The sequence below is a fragment of the Astatotilapia calliptera genome, chromosome 15 (assembly GCF_900246225.1).
Source record: "Astatotilapia calliptera chromosome 15, fAstCal1.2, whole genome shotgun sequence".
NCBI classification, from domain to species: domain Eukaryota; kingdom Metazoa; phylum Chordata; class Actinopteri; order Cichliformes; family Cichlidae; genus Astatotilapia; species Astatotilapia calliptera.
Window position 1 is genome coordinate 19552181 of NC_039316.1, and position 25473 is coordinate 19577653.

Genomic DNA, 25473 nt, shown 5'->3' on the forward strand with positions numbered 1-25473 from the left:
TGGACCAGCATGTTTTACAGTTTTCCCTGCCACAACAATCAAAACACCAAAGGAGGGGATCTATTTTTGATAGCATATTTTTGAAGCATGAATTTCCTCTTTCCAAACACTTGGAAAATAATGGCAAGGGACAATAAAACAGTTTATATTGCTTTTCCTTTAAATTCTCACCTGACCCATTTCTTTATTCCACAGTTTTACATTCTGTTAACCCACTTCCCCTACTGCTGTGTTCTGATCTTATTTTTTTCAAACACTGAAAGAGTTAATGTTCCTGTTTGGGCAGTTACTTTAAAATCGAAAATGAAAGTGCTTCACAAACAGGGAAGGACGTCACTCCCTTTTCAGTGTTCGAAGGATATACCAGAGACTGTATACTCAAGCTATTGTGTAAGTGAATTTCTCAAAATCTTTCCATGTGAAGCTGTGAACTTCACAGCTCTAGCAGGCCCAGACATATACATATTCTCTAGGCCAATGTTAGTCTAGCTTTTTAAAAAGTGAACAGAAAGTGAAACTGCTGACCATGATTATTCATTGTTGTTTTGACTAAAAGCTCCTTTCTCTTCTCCCTCCTCAGAGACATGGTACAAAGACATGGTGAGAAAATATGGTGCTTTTGAATTTTTAAGTTTTATCTGTTCCTGAAGGCTCTGGACGTTGTAGGGCTGTCCTGGTTGACACGCCTCTGCAATGTTGCGTGGAGATCAGGGGCAGTACCTGTGGACAGGCAGACCGGGGTGGTGGTCCCCATCTTTAAGAAGGGGGACCGGAGGGTGTGTTCCAACTACAGGGGGATCACACTCCTCAGCCTCCCTGGGAAAGTCTATGCCAGGGTGCTGGAAAGGAGAGTTCGTCCGCTAGTCGAACCTCGGATACAGGAGGAACAATGCGGTTTTCGTCCTGGTCGCAGAACACTGGATCAGCTCTTTATGCTCTCGAGGATACTTGAGGGTGCATGGGAGTTTGCCCAACCAGTCTACATGTGTTTTGTGGACTTGGAGAAGGCATTCGACCGTGTCCCTCGGGGTGTCCTGTGGGAGGTGTTGCGGGAGTATGGGGTGTCTGGCCCATTGCTACGGGCCATTCGATCCCTATACAACCGTTGCAAGAGCTTGGTTCGCATTGCCGGCAATAAGTCGGACTCGTTCCCGGTGGGTGATGGGCTCCGCCAGGGCTGCCCTTTATCTCCGGTTCTGTTCATAATTTTTATGGACAGGATTTCTAGGCGCAGCCAAGTGGCGGAGGGCTTTCGCTTTGGTGGCCTCAGAATCTCATCTCTGATTTTTGCAGATGATGTGGTTCTGTTGGCTTCATCGGGTGAGGGCCTCCAGCTCGCACTGGAACGGTTCGCAGCCGAGTGTGAAGCAGCGGGAATGAGGATCAGCACCTCCAAATCTGAGGCCATGGTTCTCAGCCGGAAAAGGGTGGAGTGCCCACTCCGGGTCGGGGATGAGTTCCTGCCCCAAGTGGAGGAGTTCAAGTATCTCGGGGTCTTGTTCGCGAGTGATGGGAGAAGGGAGCCGGAGATCGACAGACGGATTGGGGCTGCAGCTGCAGTAATGCGGACGCTGCACCGGTCCGTCGTGGTGAAGAGGGAGCTGAGTGTAAAAGTGAAGCTCTCAATTTACCAGTCGATCTACGTTCCTACCCTCACCTATGGCCACGAGCTGTGGGTAGTGACCGAAAGAACGAAATCGCGGATACAAGCGGCAGAAATGAGCTTCCTCCGAAGGGTGGCTGGCCTCTCCCTTAGAGATAGGGTGAGAAGTTCGGCCATCCGGGAGGGGCTCAGAGTAGAGCAGCTGCTGCTCCACATCGAAAGGAGCCAGCTGAGGTGGTTCGGGCATCTGACAAGGATGCCCCCTGGGCGCCTCCTGGGTGAGGTGTTCCAGGCATGTCCCACCGGGAGGAGGCCCCGGGGCAGACCCAGGACACGCTGGAGAGATTATATCTCTCGGCTGGCCTGGGAACGCCTTGGTATTCCCCCGGATAAGCTGGAGGAGGTGGCTGGGGAGAGGGAGGTCTGGGCCTCTTTGCTTAGGCTGCTGCCCCCGCGACCCGGCCTCGGATAAAGCGGATGAAGATGGATGGATGGATGGAAGTTTTATCTCCAAAAGTTGATTCTGTTCATCTGGACGTAGCGTTTTCAGTGGGAGAAACGTTTCCCCTCACTGAAAACGCTACGTCCAGATGAACAGAAATAACTTTTGGAGATTTACTTACCTGGATGATTGAGCATACATCAAGACTTTTTAAGTTTTACTTTTCAAAATTAAAGTTGTCAGATATTTCACTATTAAAGACAATAAGCTTTATTTAATAATTACACTTGAAAGGATATACAATTGCAAGCATTATTTTAGCCACAGCAGGTGGTCTGGGGGAGGCTTCAGTTTGCAGCTAAACAAGGAATTAATGGAAACCAACGATACTCACAGTAAATTCTAATGGTGGTATAAAAAAACTAGAATTATCCCACTTTAATTTTAAATTTTGATTTTCACTATGGCCAGCACTGTGGCACACTCTGGAACTGTTGCCTCACAGCAAGAAGGTCCTGAGTTTGATTCCTGGCTGGGGTCTTTCTCCCCGTGTTTGCGTGGGTTCTCTCTCAGTACTCCACCTTCCTCCCACAGTCCAAAGGCATGCAGTTAGTCGGGATACGTTAATCGGTAACTCTAAGTTGCCTATAGGTGTGAGTGCAGATGGTTGCCTGTCTCTACATGTTAGCCCTGCGACACACTGGGGATCTGTCCAGGGTGTACCCTGCCCTTTGCCCTGCTCTTTGACAGGGAAGACAGGAATATAGATGCATGAATTCAATCTGGTTCTTCTTTAAAATATCTGGATTTAGATTAGCACTGTTAAGCACTGTTTATATGGTTGATAGACATTAACTCATTAAAAATTATGTCACATCTGAACAAGGATCCAATTTTTCTTTTTGTTTCACTTTAGAGTCATGGAAAAAATTCTTTGTGTGGGAAGCAGGAAAAACAAATGGGGCCCATTTTCCAGTTGTTCAAATACTCAAAAGTATTGGACAAACAGACGTGACCTCTGCAACGGAATGTGACTATCTTCTAGTCTTCTGTCCTGTCGTTTCCCGAGTTGGAACAGACATCGGCGAGGCCCTGCACAACATAACTCGTAAGAAATGTTAAATAACTAAATGCTAAATAATACATGCATGCATGACACATTGAGTTTTGATTGAAGTTATTGCTGTAGGGTGAAGATGAAAGTGGAATTTGTATACACTCATTGTAGATGTGAATATCATGGTAATTTACAGGATGCAAGTTTAATAACTTAAAAAACAACAATAGCAATTTGCCATGTGTTGTTTGTTTAGCACATTAATTTGTGCTAATTTTTGAACTACTAATTTGTCCTACTTTTGATATGTTGTTTTGGATATCATTACTCCTTTTAGTGATTTTAGTGATTATGGCCTCATGCTACGTTCACTTAGAATATTTGGCCTGTAAAGTGGGAAATAAATATAAAATACAAAATTGGAAGTAAACAGAAAGGCTACATTTAACATGCAGGCAAAAAGCCCAAACTCTTGTTTCTGAATCATTTGATCCTGTTGTCTCTTCACTTACAGCTGGCAAACCAGTAATACTGGTGGTGATGCATCACACCTTTGATCCTCACCATGTTGTAGCTGAAAGCCGGAGGCAGGTGAACAACCCAAATGTCCACCTAACTGTGGACTGTCTGTTTTTTGAAGGCCACCTCCTCAGTTGTAACCTCAATGATACCATGTCGGGTGACATCAAAAAATTTTTTGGTTCTGAATTCCCAGTTCCAGTCTTAATTCACAACCTGATCTCTTTGTGGCAACACATCCCACGTTTCTGTAAGTATGATATAATACCTTCATCTATCTGATTTATCTGAATATTCATCTTTGTGTTTTATTGATGACCACCAAATTTAAAGTTCCTTATTTCTCATGGTATGGTCACATTTATTTAAAAAAAAACAACCCTCCAATATTTTCTGGCACACAGTGTTGGGAAGGTTACTTTTAAAATGTATTCCACTACAGATTACCGAGTACATGCCCCAAAACGTATTTTGTAACGTATTCTGTTACTTTGCTCAATGAGAGTAATGTATTCTGATTACTATTTATTGCTATTACTGAAGGTTACTCGCCATGCCAATACCAACTAGACTGTTAAATCTTAATGTAAAATGAGTAACAGTAGGGTGGACATTAGGTAAGGCTGCACTTTTTGCAGCGATCTCGTATAGAAAACAGATTAACAGGAAAACAGGTCCGCGGCTCCAAACTGTAGTAAAGGTATCTCTGGCTAATACGTTGGGTTCCGTGTCGGGTTCGTAACCGAAAACTAGCTTTACTTTGTTGTCTGGATCAACTTTGCTAGCGAGAGACAGAGAGATGCATTGAAAGGCTGCTCCAACGGAACTTATTGTTTCGGAGGAAAACCAACACAGTCGAGTCTTAATAGCTTACTTACAACTAACTTAGTCCTTGCTCTTCCACGTCAGTACTGAGACCTTGAAAACAACCATAGTGATGGAAGAGACACACCCGTGGGAGAGATTCATACATTTTTATTTTGAGATTGACCTAAACTATGAACACATTAAATCAGTGCTTTGCAGTAAACACAGTTTTTATATAAGTGAGAGACATCTGAAGAGGTGACACACTCACCGCAAGGCATACTCTGACGTGGAGAAAAACGTTTTGTCGCCATCTCCCAATAGTATATCTTTTTTTCCATTTTTTTTCAATGTCTCTTGCAGTGCTCTGTGCAAAATAAACACCAAACTGAAAAACATTCACCAAGCTGAATCCAAGTCAGAAAAGAAAAACATGTAGGGTATTTAGTGGCCTGAAATGTATTAATCCATAAAGCCTAACTAGTCAAAACTCCTTTGTGTGTCTTCGTATTGAAAGATGATTCTGGTCATTTCCAATGGTTTGTATCATAAATGAGCTACGTTAATGAAAATCCAAGTAATGTCTAGCCATGGCGTAATTAAAAGTACCTATGCATAAGGCATATCAGTTGTGTTTGAGTAGTAAAAGATACTGTACAAATTAATGCTCTCTTTTTCCCCTATTTGAGGTTTAGGTAGCTTCATCTGAAAAATATTTGGACTTTGCAAGTATGACTGTACTAGTTTTTGCTTATTTTTTAGTTGTTTCCTAAAACATCATTTGTTGGTGTTTTAGGTTAATATATTGTAAAGGTACAGCTTTTAGATATATCCCAATGTGTTCTAACTCACAACCTAACCAGAAAGCCCTTTTAAGCCCATGCTTCCATCCCATTCAAGTTGTTGCCGACTGCATCGAGCTGACGTGCAGTAACATTTCTTGGAATATGCACATCAGGTTATGTGGAAGGTGACGGCACAGGGTTAAAAGGCCATTCTGGTAACATCGCTAGTTACAATGTAAATTTCCTGCAGAAGTATAGATCATACATAAGTTAGCATGGTAGTATAAGGTCTAGATGTTGTTCTGCTTTTCCACGAGTTTTTGGTTGTGATCACTTTGGTTTCTCCCTCTAAATAACGTGTTTATTCAATGATGAAAAAAAAGTAAAAGAAAAGCGTATATGACTATGATCAAAGATTTATTTAATGAGCACAATTTTGTTTAATTCAGTTTTAGGTTTCTTCATCTGGAAAATATTTGGACTTTGTAAGTATGACTGTATTTTTTTTTATCTTATTTTCATTTTTAGCATATTTCATACTAAAACATTAAAAATATAAATAAGTAATTTTATGTTCTAATATACAGTGTTAAGAGCAAATATCTCTTGTTGTGTTCTATAAGATTGTAATATAGATAATGCTCAATATTTCTGTTGCATCCACTGGGTTGAAATAAAATAAAAACAAAACAAATGAGCAAAAAGAAAAAAAAAACCCAAAAATGACAATGGTATAATTATCTTACAAGATGTGTTTCAGTAGCAAAATATACCAGACAACTTATTGCTCTGTTTTTATTTGTTTAGGTAGCCCTGCCTGAAACATATTTGAACTTTGTAAGTATTAACTGTGTTAGCATTACCTTAACATCATTTTATTGTGTTTTAGGTTGCTCCAGTATCTGGAATATATTCGTGTGTAAGTATAATTATTGATAATTTTTATCCTTATTCATGTCTTCATCTTTTATCTCCATAAAGCTACAGTTTTTAGAACAAATATCCCAATGTGTCCTAAGTCACAGCATAACCGGAAAGCCTGTATGCTGCAACTTTCCACACCATTTAAGTCACTGCCAACTGCATCAACCTGAAGTGTAGTAACATTTTTGCAGATGTGCACATCAGGTTGTGTGGAAGGTGACGGCACTGAATTAAAATGACTTTCCAGTTGCAATGTAAATTCCTGTACAAGTCTAATTCACACATAAGCTAGCATGGTAGAATAGAATTTCTTGATGTATGCTCAACCATCCTGGTAAGTAAATCCCAAAAGGTTGATTCCCCAACCTTATAAACAGCACATTTGCAGTCATTGTTTGAATGTACTGTTTATAAAGTTGGGGAAACCAGCAGTGAGCTGAGACTGAAGAAGTCACTTGGATGGGTGATGAAATGTTTTTCCCACTGAAAATGATATGTCTAGATGAACAGAATCAACCTTCTGGGGTAGAATAACATCTAGATCTTGGTATTTCACCAAAACAAAAAGAATTTTTTTTTGATTACTTTGGTTTCTCCCTCTAAATAATGAGGTTATTTAATATTGTACTAGTGTTTATATCTATTTTGTTCATGAATTGATAAAAAAGAGATAAAGGAAAGCATACATGACTATGCCTAAAGCTTTATTTACCTCCTACATTCTGTCACTTGTGTGTGAGTGGTAAAAATAACAGACGGGTTACTCTTCTGTTTTCATTTTACTTTTAGGTTTAGGTAGCCCCATCTGGAAAAAAATCAGACCTTGTAAGTATCACTGTATAAGTTTTAGCTTTGTTGGTGGTGTATCCTAAAACATATAATAACATGTTCTGTAGAAATCACTCAGCCTGTTTACAATGTAATCAGAATGTAGTGATGAGCAAGCACAAATGTCACTCTACTCAGAACTAGTCTTACAGGTCACTTGAGTCAGTTACACACTTGTAAAAGTACTTAGTACTTTCAGTTTTCAGAAACCAGCTACTGCAGACATATGGCTGATTTATGTGTCTCAGAAACTCTCTCTACCATAACTATGGTCCGCTGTGGCTTATTGCTCTTTTTGTCTTTATTTTTCTTAATTTTAGGCTTGAATCCTCTGGTACAGATTGCTGGATTGATTGTTCCTTTGCTGATGGCAGTTGTGACATCATTCAGCTCCAAAATATGGAAGAGAAATAAAAGTGGGAAATGAGGACTGCAAAACAAAATCCAAAAGCAATAATTTAACAATATCACAGTACGTTTTCTTGATACTGTATATAAAACAAAATATATGTAATATATCATGCCTTTGTAATCATTAAAGACGTGTTAGTTATGTATTATAGTTATGAAAGCTGGTATAGATGTTTTAGGGATGAATCTTTTGATCATTGGTACTGTAGCATGCTAAAGATGAAATGTTGCTTTACTCACATGTCCAGATGTCAAGTCAAGACTGAAAAGTGAGCTTTAAGAAAACAAAACCATTTCTTTCCCAGTTATTGCAGACATGCTTATGTATTTTAAAATAACGAATTTATTGAGTGGATATCTTGGTGTCATTTGTGGCTTTTGTTCATACTGAATTAAAAGACATTCTTTATTAAGTGACATTAAAAACTGTTTCTGATTTAACAAATTTCAACAAGTAGATATAGTTCAAGTTTACAGGTTTTTGTGCTTCTTTTCAGTTCATTAATTCTTTCTCTAGAATTCTATTTTCGCTTAAACTCTTGAATTAATATTTACACACTCATTGTGTGGAACACAATAAAACCAGAGACTGTCATTTAAGGAGTTGCCCCGCCCCCGACCGTTTTTTTTTTTTAAATAAATATTGAGACGTGAACTTAAAGGAGCATATTAGTGTGTGGTTCAACTTTATGCAATTTAACTTTCTGAAAAGAAAGAAAACAAGAGCCATATTAAGAGCTCTTTTAATGTCCACGTCAGTTCTCAGTCATACAGGCCATGGTAATCTAAGGAGCTTGGAAAGAAAAGAGACTTCTTTAAGTTTCTTGATGATGTTTCACCTCTCATTCGAGAAGCTTCTTCAGGTCTAAAACCAAAGACGTTCCTCGAAATCCCTGCTGATAATGACCCACATGATAATTTGGAGTAAAGGTTAACACCTCATTCTTTATCATTGTTCAGTGACATTGAGGAGTCAAAAGGTAAGAAAAGCGGTTACAATAATAATTTGTAATCACTATTCATACCTGACAGATTCATACAGTAGACAGACAGAGGTAGCAACTAGCATTTGATTAAGTTAATATTTCACAGTTATATGACGAGTCTGTGGAGACTCAGGATAAATCTAAAAGACATGTGAATAATAATGTCAGCTTAAAGTAGACAGGAAAGGTAATAGATAATTCACTAATAGACAGAGAACATAATAACTGCCGACCGTACCTGCTACATTCATTTCAGCGTGTTAAATGTTCAAAAATAGCCTCATAGTCATTCATAGCTGCCTTATATAAAAATGGTTTATATAGTTGTTTCACAGGTTAAAGAGTAAATAATTAATCAAAACTAACGATAACTGGTAATTCTAATGGTTGTAGTTATTTTTATAATAATAATAAATTATACCTATACAGTAAGGCAAAAAGGCACACCTTGATTTAACTCAACAACAAATTTCCAGTCATGGACCAGTGAACAGACTGGTGGGGCCCCTCCAGCTGCCAAATGTTATCTATAGCACAATCACTGGTTCACAGTTTTCACAGGCTGTAGTAAACTTTTAACAAACAATCCAAAAGTCCTCCAACATTTATAGCATAATGTTCATATTCATTTACACAGAGATGATCTTTCAAATACCAGATATTACTCATTACTTTTTTGACAAGATTTTATTTTATTTATTTAATCCGTTTATATTAACAATGGCTTGGGAAGAGTTAGGGAAATCGTTTCACACAAGTGGTTCTGAAATGTTTCACAATGAGCACCACCTCAGAAAATATTTGGCCCTTGAAATTCCACCATTGTGACCATTAAACTAATGTAGCATAGGCCTACATAGGAAGGCAAATGTCTGTTCTCTCTCTAACTTCTTCTGTCAGCTTCTCGCCATCATGTGTAGAAATGACCTGATTAGCTGAGTAGTGTCACATGGGATAAGTTAAACTGAACGTGTTTGGTCTGTGAGACTGTTCTACTTCATTTTGGGGTTCATTGTTCAGTTCTTCAACAGCTTAAAGGGATTGGCCACATTGAGGCCGTCTCATCACCACCTGTAGCTGCATATCCTTTTAGTCCATTGAGTCACACTGACGTTAACATTCTTTTACCTGCCTGTCCAGTTTTGTTTTCGACTGGTGAACAAGTTAATTCTCAAAGAACAACCGGCAGCACTTCATTGCATGGGGAGACACTAGAGTTCTTTTTTTTCCATTGGGAAGGAATTTCTGTTTCAAAACAAGTCAAGAAATTGTAATCTCTATGTAAGTAACTTTAGTCTGCAAAATGTAAATGTCTTGCATCAGAGTAATACAAGTTACACCCGTAATCTATTTTTAAAGTTTGTCTTCTAAGCCAGTAAAAGCACAGCTTTTAGTAAAGAAAATGTATAATGCATTCAGTTAATGGATCTGCACCTCCTGTTATTTGACTATATTTGATTTAGTTAATTTCAACTAAAGTTTGCTTTCTAATTCTTTATCCTTCCTCAGAGACATGGACCAGGGAAATGGTGAGAGAATAATTTTGCTTTATTTTTTAATATTTCCATTAAATATGTCAATATTAAGGTGAATAAGCTGCATTTACTTATTGAATGAGTAATAATTTCAAGTCACCCATATCAGTCATCCTAAAATATATCTTGTCAGATAAGTATCACTGACTTCTTTCTTACTTGTTAAAGCAAGACTAGTATAAGATCAATACAAAATTTGCCGGGGATAGCTGGTTTACAATCAGCTTATAGAGTAAAAGACTAATTATAATCAAATAAAACTTCCATTAGTGATGAAGAAAATGTTGCAATAGGTCAGATATTTATTTAATACATAGGGTGAGACAAGAAAGAAAACCCAGACTTTTAAACTTTGTTTTGCTTTCTGTTGTAATGCTAACTTTCCTATTGATAGTTCAGATTCTTGTGCACTTACCCAACAGGTTAGAAATGAAACATCTAGGTCAAATGTTCAGTCTTTTCTCTTCAGAGATAGTAAGTTGTGATTATTTCCTTGGCTTCCATTGGCTGTAGTCATTTCTACACAGAAAGCTACTTGATAATTTTGAATGGCTCACAAGGCGTCCGTAATTTCTATCTATTAGTTTAGCCTCAAATGAAAATAACACTGATTCACTCAGTGTCATGATCAAGCTGCATTTGCTGTATATATGAAATCAGTTGCATATTAATTAAGTATGGTGACAAAAAAGAAAAGCTTTGGTGTTTTGTCTTCAGTTTCAGAAAACTGTTATATATTGTTAAATCTATCTTTAGGGTCGTGGAACGTTTTCCGTGTCATTTTGGCCGGAAGAACAAATGGCGCTCATCGTTCAATTGTTCAGAAGCTTAAAGACATTGGCCAAACTGAGGAAACATCTACACAAGAAAGTGACTACTGTGTGATTTTCTGTCCTGTGGTTTCACGAGTTGGGACAGACATTGCTGAGGCCCTCAACAAAATACCATGTAAGGAAAAATAAAAGTGACTTTTTATAAATAATTTAAGTGATTTATATACAGGGACACATGTAGGATACAGGCCAAGAACCACATGTGGTGTTTATGTCCTACAGCATGAATTCAAGATCTAGTAACCCAGCCCATTTATTTAATCTCTTTTCTGAATCATCTGATCATGTTGTGTCTTTGTTTATAGTGGGTAAACGTGCAATTCTGGTGGTGATGCATCACACCTACAATCCACAACATGTTGTAGCTAAAAGCCGGAGTCAGGTGAACAACTCAAATGTGCATTTGACTGTGGATTGTCTGTTTTATGAGGACCAACTGCTTGACTGTGACCTCAATAATACCATGTGGAATGACATCCGGAGAACTCTTAGATCTCCAAATCACCAGGTAAGGATTTCACTTACTGATTTATTAATGGGCATACATGCAATAACTGATGTAAGTGGTTTGGTATTTTCAATAAAGGTATTGCTCCTTATTTGTTTTTTTTCTTTCTTTCTTCCAGACCTCATCATTGCAAGGCTTCCAAAATTGTACGTGAGACTCTTACATTCATTCAGCTTCCCTAATAAGTCCGTATTTTCAAAAGAAAAGTTTGATTAGTTTGTTTTAGAGCTAAAGTGCATCTTTTTGCTATCTGAAAACAAAAATCACATAATTTTTCATGTAATTTAGTACTGTGGAACCCCGACTTACGAAATTAATTTGTTCCCGAGGGTCTTTCATAAGTCGAAAATTTTCGTAAGTCGAAGCACCCTTTTTGAGTGAGGCGATGCTGAACAATAGGCTATAGGCTAAATGCTAACTAGAACAACAATACGTCGTTCAAGTGGAACAGCGAAGCGCAAGTACGGAAGCCAAGGGGTTGTCACATGATTCGGAAGGCATTGTGGACATTGTAGGCTCAGCCAATCAGAGCCAGCAGATTTCGTTACTTGGGCATTTTGCCGTAACACGGGCAAAAATATTGCCGTTCAGTGCCTTCGTAACTTGAATTTTTCGTGAAATGGGGTATTCGTAAGTCGGGGTTCCACTGTATTGTGAAAATTATTTATTCCTGTGAAAAAAAAATTACTTTGATGCCACTTTACTAAACGGCAACACAGTGGCCCAGTGGTTAGCATTGTTGCCTCACAGCAACAGGCTCCTGGATTTGAATCCACTGGTCACTGGGGCATTTCTGTGTGGCGTTTGATGCTCTCCCCATGTGTGCATTCATAGCCTCCAGCCCCCCAGCTGGAAACATATGCACTAATATGTGACAACACGCTTTGAATTGCAAATGATCAAAGATAACTTCTTACCCTCGTTTTTCTTTTTTGTTTTTTAGATTGGAGGAAACCTACCATAATATGGCTCATTATTGGTTTTTCTATAGCAGTAGTGATCATTGTGGTTATCGTGGCAGTCAGTGTGGAAATGCAAAAGAAGAAAGGACCTTGAGGTGTGCCATTAATGTGCCCCAACAAAACCAAAAAAACCCAACAAAAAAAATCTAATATCAGTATCAATTTACCAATATATTTTTTTTTCTTGGAAGGATAAGAGATATGAGCTATGTAATCAGCAAAGGGTGTTGTTTTTTAAAGAATTGTTTGGAAAGACCAACTGTCTTTGATATTTTCCAACTGTAAATAACTTTCTTACCATAGGAACGATTTGTTTCTGTTTTGAATTTTGGCTTACTTTGTTAAATAAATAATGACACTATGTAATATATTGTATAGTGTCATCTAAGGTTGGATTTATCTTATTTTAAAATCTTCTAATAGCCAGATTACCTTTTAAAATGATGTCAACATTCTGTGTATTGCATATTGTGTCTAGGTTTTAAGAAGATGTCTTTGTGGAAAATATTGAAAGAAAATAATTTTCACATTTTTCTGTAGTCTCAAGAGCAGATTCACATTATTTGGAACAAGGTAAACCAAAGTTCACAACAAAAGTTCTAACTATTAACTTACTATTACCATGTGTATTTTAACATGCATTTTCATTGTTTTTTTTAGTAAGTACTAATAAACTTTCTTCTCATTACTATTAATTTTATTTAATTCTAGCTTTTAAAAGTTTCTGAGTAGCTATACAATCCAACAATAAAAACCATCGAGGTTTTTCAAAGGTAGCACAATTATTCATGTAGACACAAGGAAAAGGCATGCAATTCTTGGAGAGAGTGAGTAGTGTGACTTTGATCACCAACTTCTACTACTTTATTGAGGAATCTTAAGCTGACTTGTACTCGAGTCCTCTGACAACTGGCAACTTGCATGTAACCTGGTGTAAAATATTGCCAGCAATTCAGCTCTTCTGATCTTTGTTTTCTTTCTTTCCACTTCATGACAGCTCTGCTCCGAGCAGTGGAGGTCTGAATGAGCAGGATTTGGTATCATGAGGGCGGGGGCTGGAAGGAAGGAAAGGGGATGGGGTGTTAAGGTCACGCCTCTGGCCTAAAAAGGCAAAGCAGAATACCAGTTGACGTGAGCCGATCTAAGAATAACTCAGGGCCTTGGGCTTAGAAATTGAAAACACACTATGAACGTAATAGGAAAAATTTGAATTCAGACTTTGAAAGTTTGCAACTGAATACTTTGAAAATACAAATACGCAGATTTGAGAGTTTATGATACAATTACATATTGTTTTAACACATGTGAAAGCACTATCCATACTGTGACCATGTGACTCCAACGGCAACATAGGCTGGTGGGATAAAGTTACATTGAAGCTCTCGCTCCTAGTCTCTTTTCTCTCTTTCCCTTCCATCATCCGTCAGTCCCTGTGCTCGGTCTAATTCTGTCTGAGCCAGTGGAGGTGTGGGTGGGGGGACAAGCTGCTCTATCTACAATCCCAGCCCTAAGCAGGCAAAGGGCAAAGACACGGGCCACGTTAACTTGGTCTCTGTCTGTCTCCCCAGCCTGATCCACTGGGACAGAAGTCAGCTTTCAAGACTTTCTAAACCAAGACTCATTAAAACTTTCTGATGCCTGGAAATATAGTGCAGGATTAAATCCTGAGAATGGACAAAGGGGTGTAGGGTTTCTGGTGGTGGCCTCTGGTTTAATTTTTTCATATTCCCATTTATCACAAACCTTTTGGATGACGTTGCTGGATTGGAATTAAACACTGGGATTAAATTGTGCAGACGATCCAAGGATTTACCACAAGTATTTGTTTTCATGGCAACAAAATCTCCATAAAGGATTTAAGTTTTGTAACAGAATATTTATTTTGAAACCATGACCGAAGCAGCTGAAGGTAAAGTATCACCTTGGTTACTCTTTGACTTTGACCATTTCAACAACTTCTTGCCTAAAATATGCCTCTTATCATTTTATATGAAATTCTGCGGAGCACTGTACGTCTGTTTTGCACACAGACCTTCTGATGTTGTGCTAAGTGGTGTGTAGGAGAATTTCATGATTAGAAGTATCTAAAAATATTCTGCTATCATGTATCTGCTATTTGTAATGCAGCTTCAGATCCCCATGACACCGACTGTGCAGTATAGGATCAGTCAGCATCAACACTGTTCCTGCTGTTGCATATCAGCTGATGTTGTGACACCATTTTACATGTTTTTGCCTGGCATAAAGAAAATGAGACAAGAGGATCTTTGAACAGACATTTGGCATTTGTGCACCGTCAAGTTCATAAGATGCCCACCAGTTTTAATTACTTCAAAACCATTCCTTGTCCCTGTAGCATGACAGCTGGGTCTAAATACTACAGTACCAATGAGCCTCAGCAACACTGTGATAGAAAAGAAGACAGTCATGGGCTCTAATCTGGTGCAGTCTGTTTGGGCAATTTAAAATGCTTCATTGTTTTAGTTGACAAAAGATGGTACCACAGCTACTCAATTCAACACAGACACAGAATTGAAAATGAAGTAAAACCATATTATTTAGCTCTAGTCCATCATTAGCAGCTAAATAGCAGCTATTAGCAGCAGTTCATTTCCCCACTGAAGATTTTAAGTAAATAAAGTCATTTGAGTCATCAAAGATAAATTGATGTTAAATGTTTCAACTTAATAGTAAATCAGGACAACAGTAAATGAAATGACTATCCAAATCCATACTTTGAAGTCCATTCAGTATTCTATGTTGACTGAACTCACATTGTGAAATTCTTGGGGAAAAAATAACACACTGTCCCAGTGAAAACTGTGGGCACAGTAAGCCAATCACTGCTACAGACATTTGTCTGTATGCAAGAAAGTGATTTGTATGAGTAAGTGGACTCCCAGTCTTGATAGGATGTTATCTTTGAGTTGACATGTGGATGTGTAAAATAAAAAAAATATGATTTTCTGACATATCCTATGTAAGGAAGCACATTTACAAATATAGCATCCGATGTTGCTGAGTGCTCTGGGATCGTGATGTTGTGGGAAAAAAACAAAAACAAAAAAAATGTCATTGTATGGTAGATGATTCCTCTGATTGTTCAGCAATTACAAAAGACCACCCACAGATAGGAAGACAAAAAACGTCAAATGTTAGACAAATAATATGCAATTTTTGGCAGGGCTAACCTTTGCAGCTCTATGAAAGGCCTTTTTCAAAGAGGAGATTTTGACAGACTACAGTAGGACAAACATACATATGTATGCTTGCTCTCAGCCTTTTTTTTTTTTTTTTGCTCTCAGCCTTAAACCACAAAGAAAAGCAGCTAATCAGCTAAAAGCTGCTGTGTGGGTGTACACACACATACTTATGCTAATGAGATGATTATTGTTATTGAAATGACAGCTGAAATGACAGTATAAAGAGCTGATTATCTTCACGTTAAGAATTATGTTGGAAAAAACAAAACTATAATTTTATGGTCCACTTATGCTTTTCTCAAATAGTCAGTCACATTTTATGATGTTAATTAGTGGATGTAGATGAACATGACAAGTGCCAATGAAAGCCTTTTACATATGCTAAAAGCTTCAGGAAACTTTAGTATTTATTTGTCAAACTAATACTTCCAATAATCATGAACGAACATTCATGCTTTAAAATTCAGTTTCTTAGTGTCCACACTTTTTTTTCAATGTTCTCATTCCTAATTATAAGAATTTACATGTTGCCCCTGCGGGTTCCCTCTGTGTACTCTGGCTTTCTCTCACCGTCCAAAGACAGAGTACACAGAGGGAACCCACTTTAAGTTAATAGGTGATTCTTAACTGGCCATGTGAGCATGAATGGGTCTGTGTCGATGTGTTATCCAAGTGAAAGAGTGTCACGCTGTCAAGGGTGTACCTTGCCTCTTTAATGCCTAGATTATTCCTAATATCTAAGCTATTAGGGTGTAATTATTACCAATGATATTAGGAATAATAAGATTATTTCCTAATTTAAATGCTTCTGTCAAGACAGCCAGTTATCTTATAATTCTTTTTCTTTTTCAGAAGAAAATAAATTATGGAAAAAGGCTTAGTTACATTCCCCTTTGGAATCCTTTGGAATGGTGCTTCTTACAAGACTAAGAAGACCTGTATGTGTGAAAGACTGGAACAGCTAAGCATTTAAATGAAAAAAGAAAAGATTTGTATTGAAATATAACATACTCAGGTGCAACAATGCTTCTTTCAATTTCAGTCAGAAGAGTTTACGAAGAACTTGCTGTGGAGATGCTTCATAGTTGGGGAATTAATGTCATGGCTGTGAGGCAAAGCGGAGAAGTAGTCTCTCTGTCACTTTCAGTAAAATTAGAAACCACTGGGTGGAAAGAATTCCAGTTGTTTAGTATACTTGTATACTAGTATACTGTTATTTTCCACATAAATATTACAAATAATAGAGTCTGTAAACCAAGCAAACAACCTGTTTGCTTTCTCTGTTGTAATATTGAGAATTTGACACCTGAATGTTGTTGTAGGTTATGTTGGAATCAAATTTCTAACCTGATTTATAACACTTATCAGGCTCAACCATCCGGATGTTAAAAGGTCTCTGCTGTGTTTAGTTCAGTTCTGTGCACTCATTACTGAAATGTTATGACAACACTGCATTATGGCTCCACTAGCTCCTAATGACTGCTCTGAGCTCAGCTGTCATGGATACCCTGTGAGAGCAATGGCAGAAATGTCATCCACAGCATGGAGGCAGGTCAGCCATAAAAGGAGGAATCATACATGGATGGATGGTCACACCATTTAGAGTTGAGTTTTGAAAACAGTGGTCAAGGAAAATATCAAGTCCAAAGGGGAAGGACATATTCACATGCTATTAATGTTTTTATTTCCAGTACTAAATTCCAAAAATGGTCTTTATTGTCTTGCACGTGTTACAATGTCTGCATTGAGGGTTTTGTTAAAATAGGAGCTCACAGACTGGTAAAATGAATACATGAAACTGTTTAAAAAGATAGATAGAAAATAAAAGATAGACAAAATAGAAGTACAAGTACACAGGGATCTCTTGTCAAATTCATGATTAATTGTTTATAAGTTGGATTTGGACCACAGTGCTGAACTACACATCATCAGTGAACTGCAGTGCATGGTCAAATCTATCCATAAAAGCCTGGAAAAAAGAAGGAAGGCTCTCAAAGAATTACTATTGTCAATACACCTACAGTATAGCCAGTCAGAAGCCTGTGTATCAGTTGAAGACTTTGGGCAGCTACAACTGCAGATTTACACCAAAAATTCTAACTTTGTAAAGATTTCTGAAATTATCAAGGCCTAATGTAGGCCATATTCAGTTAGTTGTTTCCATTGCTACAGAGAAAAGTATAAAGCAGGTTAAAGTTCTGTAACAGAGTAATTTGTATTATTAGTCTGTGAACTTTGGAATATTGCTACAAGACACTACATCAACCTCTAAACTACATAATTTGTGATCAAATATATCTAGCACTATTAAGATATCTATCCCATTTCTGAGTGCCCAGTTTGATTGTAGTGTGGTCACTAATTGTCCATATACTTTCAACTAGGCGTGTGGATGGACTGACAAACCCAGGACAAATATTATTTGAAAACAAAGATGTAGACATTCATAGCACAGGCAGTATTGCTGAAGGTTCTGTATCAGTGGTTATTAATATTACAGGTGGCAGGGGTTTTCCTGGCTTTGAACAGGCACTTGTGTGTGTGTGTGTTCCTGTCTAGCTATCTTGTGAGAACCAACAGTCACTTGTGAGGACACACAACCTGGTCCTCACAAATTTGAAGGCATTTAAAGGCATTTTTAGGCTCAAAATGTGATTTTAGTGTCAGGGTTAAAATTAGGTTATGGTTAGGTATAGGGTAAGGGTTAGGGTTAGGCATTCATTTTTAGGGTTAGGGTAAGGGGCTAGGGAAAGCATTATGTCAATGAAGGTCCTCACTAAGATAGCTGAACGGGGTTGTGTGAGTGTGTGTGTGTGTGTGCGTGCGTGCGTGTAAGCTATTTTGCGATTTCTTGATAAAGAAAAATGTTGGTTAAACCATATAAATGGCCAATTATGGAATAGGTTAAAAATAGAACTCTATTATAATGTTGATGGCTGCTCTTTAGTGCTGACTGAAAACTTTGTGAGCAGAGAGAGAGTTGAAAAATCCTGGGTAGAGAAATGACTGCTATAAAATACGTCCATTGACATTTTAGAGAACATTTACTCGCAGTTTAAACTACAACAACTCAATGGTGTCATTACAGTCATCTCACAACAGGCTCCACAACTTGTTATTCATGTTTTGAAAAGACCAGTAAAAATCAAACACACACACACACACACACCTCCCTCTAACCTAATTGCTCTATGTGTGTTTAGAGTCCTGCTAAGCTGTTTGAGTCAGCAGTAAGAGAGTATCCCACAGTAGCTGCCAACACTGAGCTGAAGAGAGTCAACAGGTGGTCTAAGCTTAATACACCCACAGACATATGAACAACTGGATGGTGACTGGTGTTATGAGACAAAGCAAACTCTTTATGCTGCACTGTTGTATGAAGCAGAGCCCAAGCAAAGCAATACATTAGAAAAAACATAAATGAAAACACACAAAAATCCAGATTAAGAAATCTACACTAACAATACTTGGTTAGTGAGTCTAAATAAACCATATGGGCATGGATGGTAACTGCTCACTTACAGGATAAACTAAAAGTATCCATCAATCATTCATCCACTTTCTTTCCACTTTCCACTTGAGGATGACATGGGAGCTGGAGCCTATCTCAGCTGTCATAGGATGAAAGACCAATCTGAATTTAAACATTAACACTAACTGTGGCTGAATAATGAAAAACTAAGGCTAGTTAGTTTATTTTATACAGTGCTCAAAACATTTAAATGAACACTCTCAGAGTATAGAACCAAGTCAGTCCAATTTCTTGGCATATTGAGGTGGTCAGTTGGTCAGTTTAAGCTGATTAGGTGTCAATAAAAATGCCTACAGGTGTGCATAAGTGGCAACAATGACACAACCCCAAAACAGGAATAATTTTTTACTAGTTTTGCTAAGGTCAGTGTCACCACTGGTCACATGAGCTGATACCTAGACCCTACAGAGGTTGCATAGCTCCTCCAGGATGACATGTCAATACATGCCATTGCCAGAAAGTTTGGTTTGTCTTCCAGCTCTGTCTCAAGTACATGGAGGAGATTCCAAGAGACAGACAGTTACTCTAGGAGAGCTAAACAGGGTCGTAGAAGGTCCTTAACCCAGCAGCAGGACTGGTATCTGCTCTTTTGTACAAAGAGAAATAGGATGAGCACTGCCAGAGCTACAAAATGACACCCAGCAGATCACTGGTGTGAAACAGACTTTATGAGGGTGGCCTGAAGGCCCAATGTCCTCTAGTGAGTTATCGTCGGGATATCAAGGGACAAACAGACCTTCACAGGCAACAGCACCCTGATTGCCATTAGCTATCACCAATGTTAGATTCAATGCTCATGCAATGGGTTCTCCTGATGCACAGTAACGCCCGGCCTAATGTGGCAAGACTGCAGAAAGTGCCTAGCATAGGCACTGGCCCCCATGCTTGCCTGACCTAAATCCAAGAGAACACCTGTGGGACATTATGTTTTAGTCCATCTGATGCCACCATGTTGCACTTCAGCCTGTCTAGGAGCTCAGTAATACCCTGGTTCAGATCTGAGAGATCCCCCAGGACAACATCCATCATCTCATTAGGTGCATGCTCTGACATTGTCAGAAACATATAGAAGCATGTGTTAGGCATAAGTCTACTCAGTACTGATTTGTGTTGCTTCACCGAAATTTCGTCAAAATGGACTAGCCTGCCATATCAAAAACTCTTCACTAGCAGCTAGGGCGACCGTGGCTCAAGAGTTGGGAGTTCGCCTTGTAATCGGAAGGTTGCCGGGTTCGAGCCCTGGCTCGGACAGTCTCGGTCCTTGTGTCCTTAGGCAAGACACTTCACCTACTGGTGTTGGGCCGATGGCGCGATATGGCAGCCTCGCTTCTGTCAGTCTACCCCAGGGCAGCTGTGGCTACGACTGTAGCTTGCCTCCACCAGTGTGTGAATGGGTGAATGGGTGGATGACTGGGTGTGTAAAGCGCTTTGGGGTCCCTAGGCGGGACTAGTAAAAGCGCTATACAAATACAGGCCATTTATATCATTTTTTAAAATTTTGGTTTTTAAGGATGTTTTTTAAAGTCAGCATTCTGTAGTTTGACAATTTAGATCAAACACGATGGCATTCTTTTATTTCTAACACATTACCCACTCCACATCAGTATCAACATCCAGGATGACTTTTGTCCCACTCATATCTGAATCGTACAGGACCGGAGCAAATCAAACCTTCCTAGGGGACAGCCAAGGTAAACCATGAACACTTTGCTCTATGCTGGCCAACACACAGAGGCAACCATTCAATCTCACATTCAGACCTTTGGCCAAATTAGAATTGCTTGTTATACTTGCAAACAAAAAGCTTGGGACTGTGGGAGGAAGCTGGAGAAACCAGGCTCCCAGCCATTACTCTCTTTGTGCTGAAGTTTCACGACCAAAACTTTAAGACATCTGCACCAAAAATGCCATTTCAGCCAGTCAGACTGTTTTGTGCATCATTGTTTCCTTTATATAGGCTTACATTGCTTTGATCTTTGAAGATGTACATGCTAAGAAAAATAAATTTCCCTCAAATAGTTTAAACCTGAAGTACAGTAACAAAGTATTTGTACTTTTTTACTTCTCACCTCTGCTATAAGTGGCAAACCAGGCTGTAACTGCACCAACAGTAGCTCCTAGTGAAGAGTTTTTGTAATGTGTATTTAAATAAAGCAATGGGTTTTGTTTTCATAGCTTCTGATTTTACAAATTTTCTTAGAATATTAGGGATAAAAAAAATTAAAAAGGTGCTGTGCATATTTTACTAACCAAAGTTTCTGATATTTTGTTCATTAGCACGAACATCGACCACTACAACCATGGTCCTCGATCACAAGAACGGAGACGCTGGGGCACCACCTCTGCGGGTGTTGAAGAAATCTTTTACAGATGACTTTTACTCTACTTTCAGCTCCCCGCTGGCCTGGATCTTGGTTCTGGCTCTTATCATTACTTGGTCTTGTGTGTTCGTCATTATGTTTGATCTAATGGACTACAAGACCATTTCAGGTACAGTATCAGCAGCCTTTCAGTTTCCTGTGGAGTTGAAAATGATATTTTGAGGGTAAACTTGCTAATGCAGGAAGTCAATCAATGAACAACCAAATGGGACTGGTTTGACCAAAGCAGCTGCAATAACTGTATTCACTTTGGAGTGATAAAGAGGGAAATTTCTAAGCAGTATATGAGCAAATTAGAGAAATTATGTCTCATTACATAGGTTCACCTATAGTATGCTGTGCCAAATAACTAATAACAAATAATTAAGCATGACCCTGAGAACCAGTATACTGTGAAGAATTTACTTTTTAACTTTAATGCAAATATACCTCATTATTTTGTATTCCACAATTACCTCATTTTTTTCATACATTTATGTTTCATCTGTTATTATACATTATGTTTTGCTGCCAATATAGAGTTGAGTGTTGAAAGATGATGGCACACCCACACAACACAAGCTTGGTCTAGAAAAGTACTGGAGGTCATAAATTCTGGTGTCTGTTTGTGCAGGTAGGGCAGCGTTGTAGTTCTTCTCATTACAGGGAGCTCTCCAATCCAGGAGATGTAAGATGAGCCAAGAGCCAGACCAAGTCCCAAATAAGGGAAAAGCCAAGTCTAAACTACAGCTACTCCCTAACTTTTTAACCGATCGTGTTAATGTTCTGTTCATGTGTCTCATAATAAAAGTGTTTACTGTTTTGGTGTGATGCCCTTTGTCTGGTTGGCACGTGGTTTTAACCTCAACCTTCAACTGCTCTGTAAATTTTGAAAACTTATACTTTGAGTTTATTCGTCTTGCCTCATTAAAAAAAAAAAAGGGAACCCAACAGTACCTGGGTGCCTTATCTGCACTAGGTCAAAGTTTTTATTGCAATCTATATTTGCATTTATTGTTTATTGTTCAACTTTTTTGTTCAACAGGCCATAAGGTTTATCGTGAGATGAAGCTCATTTCATATTTACACAAACGATCTTTGGCATCTTAAACCAAAGATAAGGCTAGTTTAATAATAGCAACAACATGTACCTCAAGGTGTGTGAATATGTTGTTAATCTGGTTGGACGTGCCTTCAGTGTTTATCATTTGTAAAATCTCATGAACCTTCATACCGCTATGAGTGAATGAGCTTCCATGGGAAGGACAAAAGATTATGCTGATAAAGTCGTTTCACAGTTTTCCGATACTTCTGTTGTTTGAAGCATTTTTTTTAAACTCTGATTTTATTTGAATGCATTTACTTACCACACACTGTTAGATGTCTGCAATTATGAACAACTGGTATAAAGCTTGCTAGTTTAATTTCTTCATATGTTCATATGTAACAGTAACACCACCAAATAACAAGCATTGGGTCATTTTGTCATCACTATATTAAAAAGCAATGCTTGGAAATCTATTAATTTAAGCTGTGTTCTAACCCAACGCTCATACGCAAAAGAATCTGGGATAGTAGCAGCAGTAGTACCTAACCAATTTCCCCAATTCACAGTATTGTTAATCAATTATGTTTTTAACCCTCAATTCAACTTAAAATTGTGGCACTGACAATTTTACAGTGAAAAAAAAAATTATGTCTAGTTTTTTTAAATTAATTTGTATTTCTACTCCAATGCCTTTACTTTAATTTTAGTTAATTTGTTCCGTTTTCAGTTTTTTGTTTTAGTTTAGTTTAAAATAACCTTAATGTCAACACAAATACTTCACCTTACACGACCCTTCCTTTCCTTTCACTTTCTTTGTTTTCCTTTGCTTCATCACTATACTTAAATTCTTTACTTATTGCCACTGTGTTTTTCATCCAACCAGGTCACCCACCCAGGAGGGTTTTTAAGGATTCAGGGCGTAGAGGCAAGGCACCATATCTGCTACCAAATCGTCAGAACAGACACTTCTTCTAAGGGCACTAATAAAAACAGCTACTAACTCCCTAACATTGACTGGTAATGTTGGCTGTCAATGTTAGAAAGTCCTTTACAGCCTTGTTGGACCTGTAGAGGGATGATAAATTAGGCTAAAGACTGCTTTTTGTCTATTACTGCATTCATGCTTGATTCTGTCTGTTTTCTAGGTGTTCAGTCATGTTAAGAGTAGTTTGTAGTCAGAAGAGGTTCTATAAGTGAAGTGGACTAATTCCTGCTCGGTTTCTTAGGTGGTATTTGTTTTGTTATTATTCAAAAAAATTAGAATATTTGTAAAAGTAACACATTTTCTGTTTCCAAAAATTATTTTGAATATTTGAAATTCAGGTATGCTTGATTTATTTACTGCAAGTATCAGTGTTCTCTGTCTACAGAGTAAGAAACTCAAGCTCTCCTGAAATCTTCGGATTTTAAACCAAACTGTGTTCCACTGCATTTCTGTTTTTCCTTTTTCCCAGTGCGTATTTTAGCTTTACTTGGTATAAATTCTGTTTTATTTCAAGTTAAACTAAATCTGATAAGGCTCATCTAGGTAATTCCAAAATGAACAATGTTTTGGTGGTATTTCCACTTGGAATGCAGGTCCCTCTTTCATCAAATTGGCTTGCAAACAAGTCAGAAAATTCAAGTCTTTTGAGTTTAATTGAATTTAGTTTGAAGGAATTTATTGCACAAGTTCTAATGTGCAGATTCAATGTCAGATTCACATACAAATGTTCAAACAAAGATAAACAAAAATATTTAAATATGAACAAAAGAAAAATAACCTGTTAGCCTGACTTTTAAAACTATGAACACCAACTTGATGAAAGACAGTCAATATGATTTTTAAATGCTCTTTGCACAGCAATATGCTCTATATTTGCAGCCCTTTGTTATGGTTCAACTGGAATGTCGGTTACTGTTCTTTGTAATTGAAGATTGAAAAACTCCTGAAATGCAGATTTCTGCCTTTCAAGTTAAGCTCCTGTTGCCCCATCCCAGTTTGAACATCATGCTTTCTCATTTCCTCACTCTAGAGGAATGATAGCTTTGTCTGTATTGAGGAAATGTGACAATAAGAGTTGAGGAACTCTTAATTGTTGGGCTTGGTACAAAAACAAGCAGGTGAACAACTCCAGTCAAACTTCACGAGTAACTAAAACATCTTTTTGTTTGTGTGCCTGTATTCATGTTCATGCTCCATCAGGAGGCCTCAGCAAGATCAGCTCAGACCCCATGAAGGCGGTAAACGATGCCGTGGATGAATCATCAAACATAATCACAGGAATAGTGAAATTTGCTGCCAACTTAATTGCTCCAGACGACGATGAAGGTTCATGACTTTATGAACATATTCAAATTCTGTGACTGCAATTTATCTGATGATATGCTAGTTTTCACTTTTCTCTCTTCTTTTCCAGGAACTCTATATGCAGTCAGAAAAAAAGGTTTGTACTAATTCTGCTTTTGAGTGCATATCCCATTTAAATCATCCAGCTGTAGAATTTGAACTGAAAAGCCTTGCTTGCTGCTTTTTGCACTTCTTTTTCACTGTGCTGCTTTACATGTGTTGTTCTCTGCATTATATATTCTCTGGGGGGTTTAAGTGGACTTCTACCAACATAAACCCCCTCCAGGAAAAGTAATTTCAGCTGTCATTACGCATGAAAAATCAAAACTCTGAAATGGCAGTTTCTGGGGGCATGCTACTGCTTTGACTAATGTGTTTCTTTACAATGAACAACACATGTACTGCAAGTTTTTTTTAATGTGTCTCTGAAAAAAATATATATATTTTTTTCTAGAAGTTTTGATTTGTTGTATTAATAGAAGATACAACAGACGTCATTGCATAAGCTTCATATTTTACAGACATAGTTTACTGAAATATTTAAGTTTAAAGAAAGTTTGTTGGAAGGTATTCGTAGACATGCCTGAATAAAGATGCCAGCAGGGACAGAATCATGTTTGCTGAAATGGTGTTATATCCAAGTTGACTATATCTATGAACCATCTCAAAGATTCAAGTTGGTTGGATGATGTGGATGATGAAGTGGAGGTGAAAAGTGAGAAAACAGAAGGTATTCAATATTAATACATTTCTGAGAATGTTCTTATGAAACTTAATGAAATAATGATAAGTTCAGTTCTC

The 25473-nt window shown here is 38.0% G+C and overlaps 2 protein-coding genes across 2 annotated transcripts in view; both read left to right on the top strand.

Annotated features, from left to right (window-relative positions):
- Positions 1-324: 324 nt before the first annotated feature.
- LOC113006660 (uncharacterized) lies at positions 325-7734 on the top strand. Its single transcript, XM_026142743.1, has 8 exons — positions 325-390; positions 581-600; positions 2962-3153; positions 3617-3871; positions 5663-5698; positions 6103-6132; positions 6927-6962; positions 7286-7734. Exons 2-8 carry the CDS (start codon positions 585-587, stop codon positions 7390-7392), a joined length of 672 nt encoding a protein of 223 aa, XP_025998528.1. The 5' UTR covers positions 325-390; positions 581-584; the 3' UTR covers positions 7393-7734.
- Positions 7735-13591: 5857 nt separating this feature from the next.
- LOC113037573 (triadin-like) overlaps positions 13592-25473 on the top strand; it is an 80140-nt gene continuing 68258 nt past the window's right edge. Inside the window, exons 1-5 of the mRNA XM_026194813.1 lie at positions 13592-14109; positions 21213-21425; positions 23227-23268; positions 24529-24654; positions 24743-24769. Coding sequence (XP_026050598.1) covers positions 14091-14109; positions 21213-21425; positions 23227-23268; positions 24529-24654; positions 24743-24769 — 427 coding nt within the window. The 5' untranslated portion in view covers positions 13592-14090. The remainder of the gene's footprint in view (positions 14110-21212; positions 21426-23226; positions 23269-24528; positions 24655-24742; positions 24770-25473) is intronic.

Bases quoted from the DNA above. Each gene is read 5' to 3' on its own strand.
- LOC113006660 (XM_026142743.1), top strand. The intron at 3,872-5,662 runs GTAAGTATGATA...TGTTTAATTCAG, and splicing joins GCAACACATCCCACGTTTCT to TTTTAGGTTTCTTCATCTGG. The intron at 5,699-6,102 runs GTAAGTATGACT...ATTGTGTTTTAG, and splicing joins CTGGAAAATATTTGGACTTT to GTTGCTCCAGTATCTGGAAT.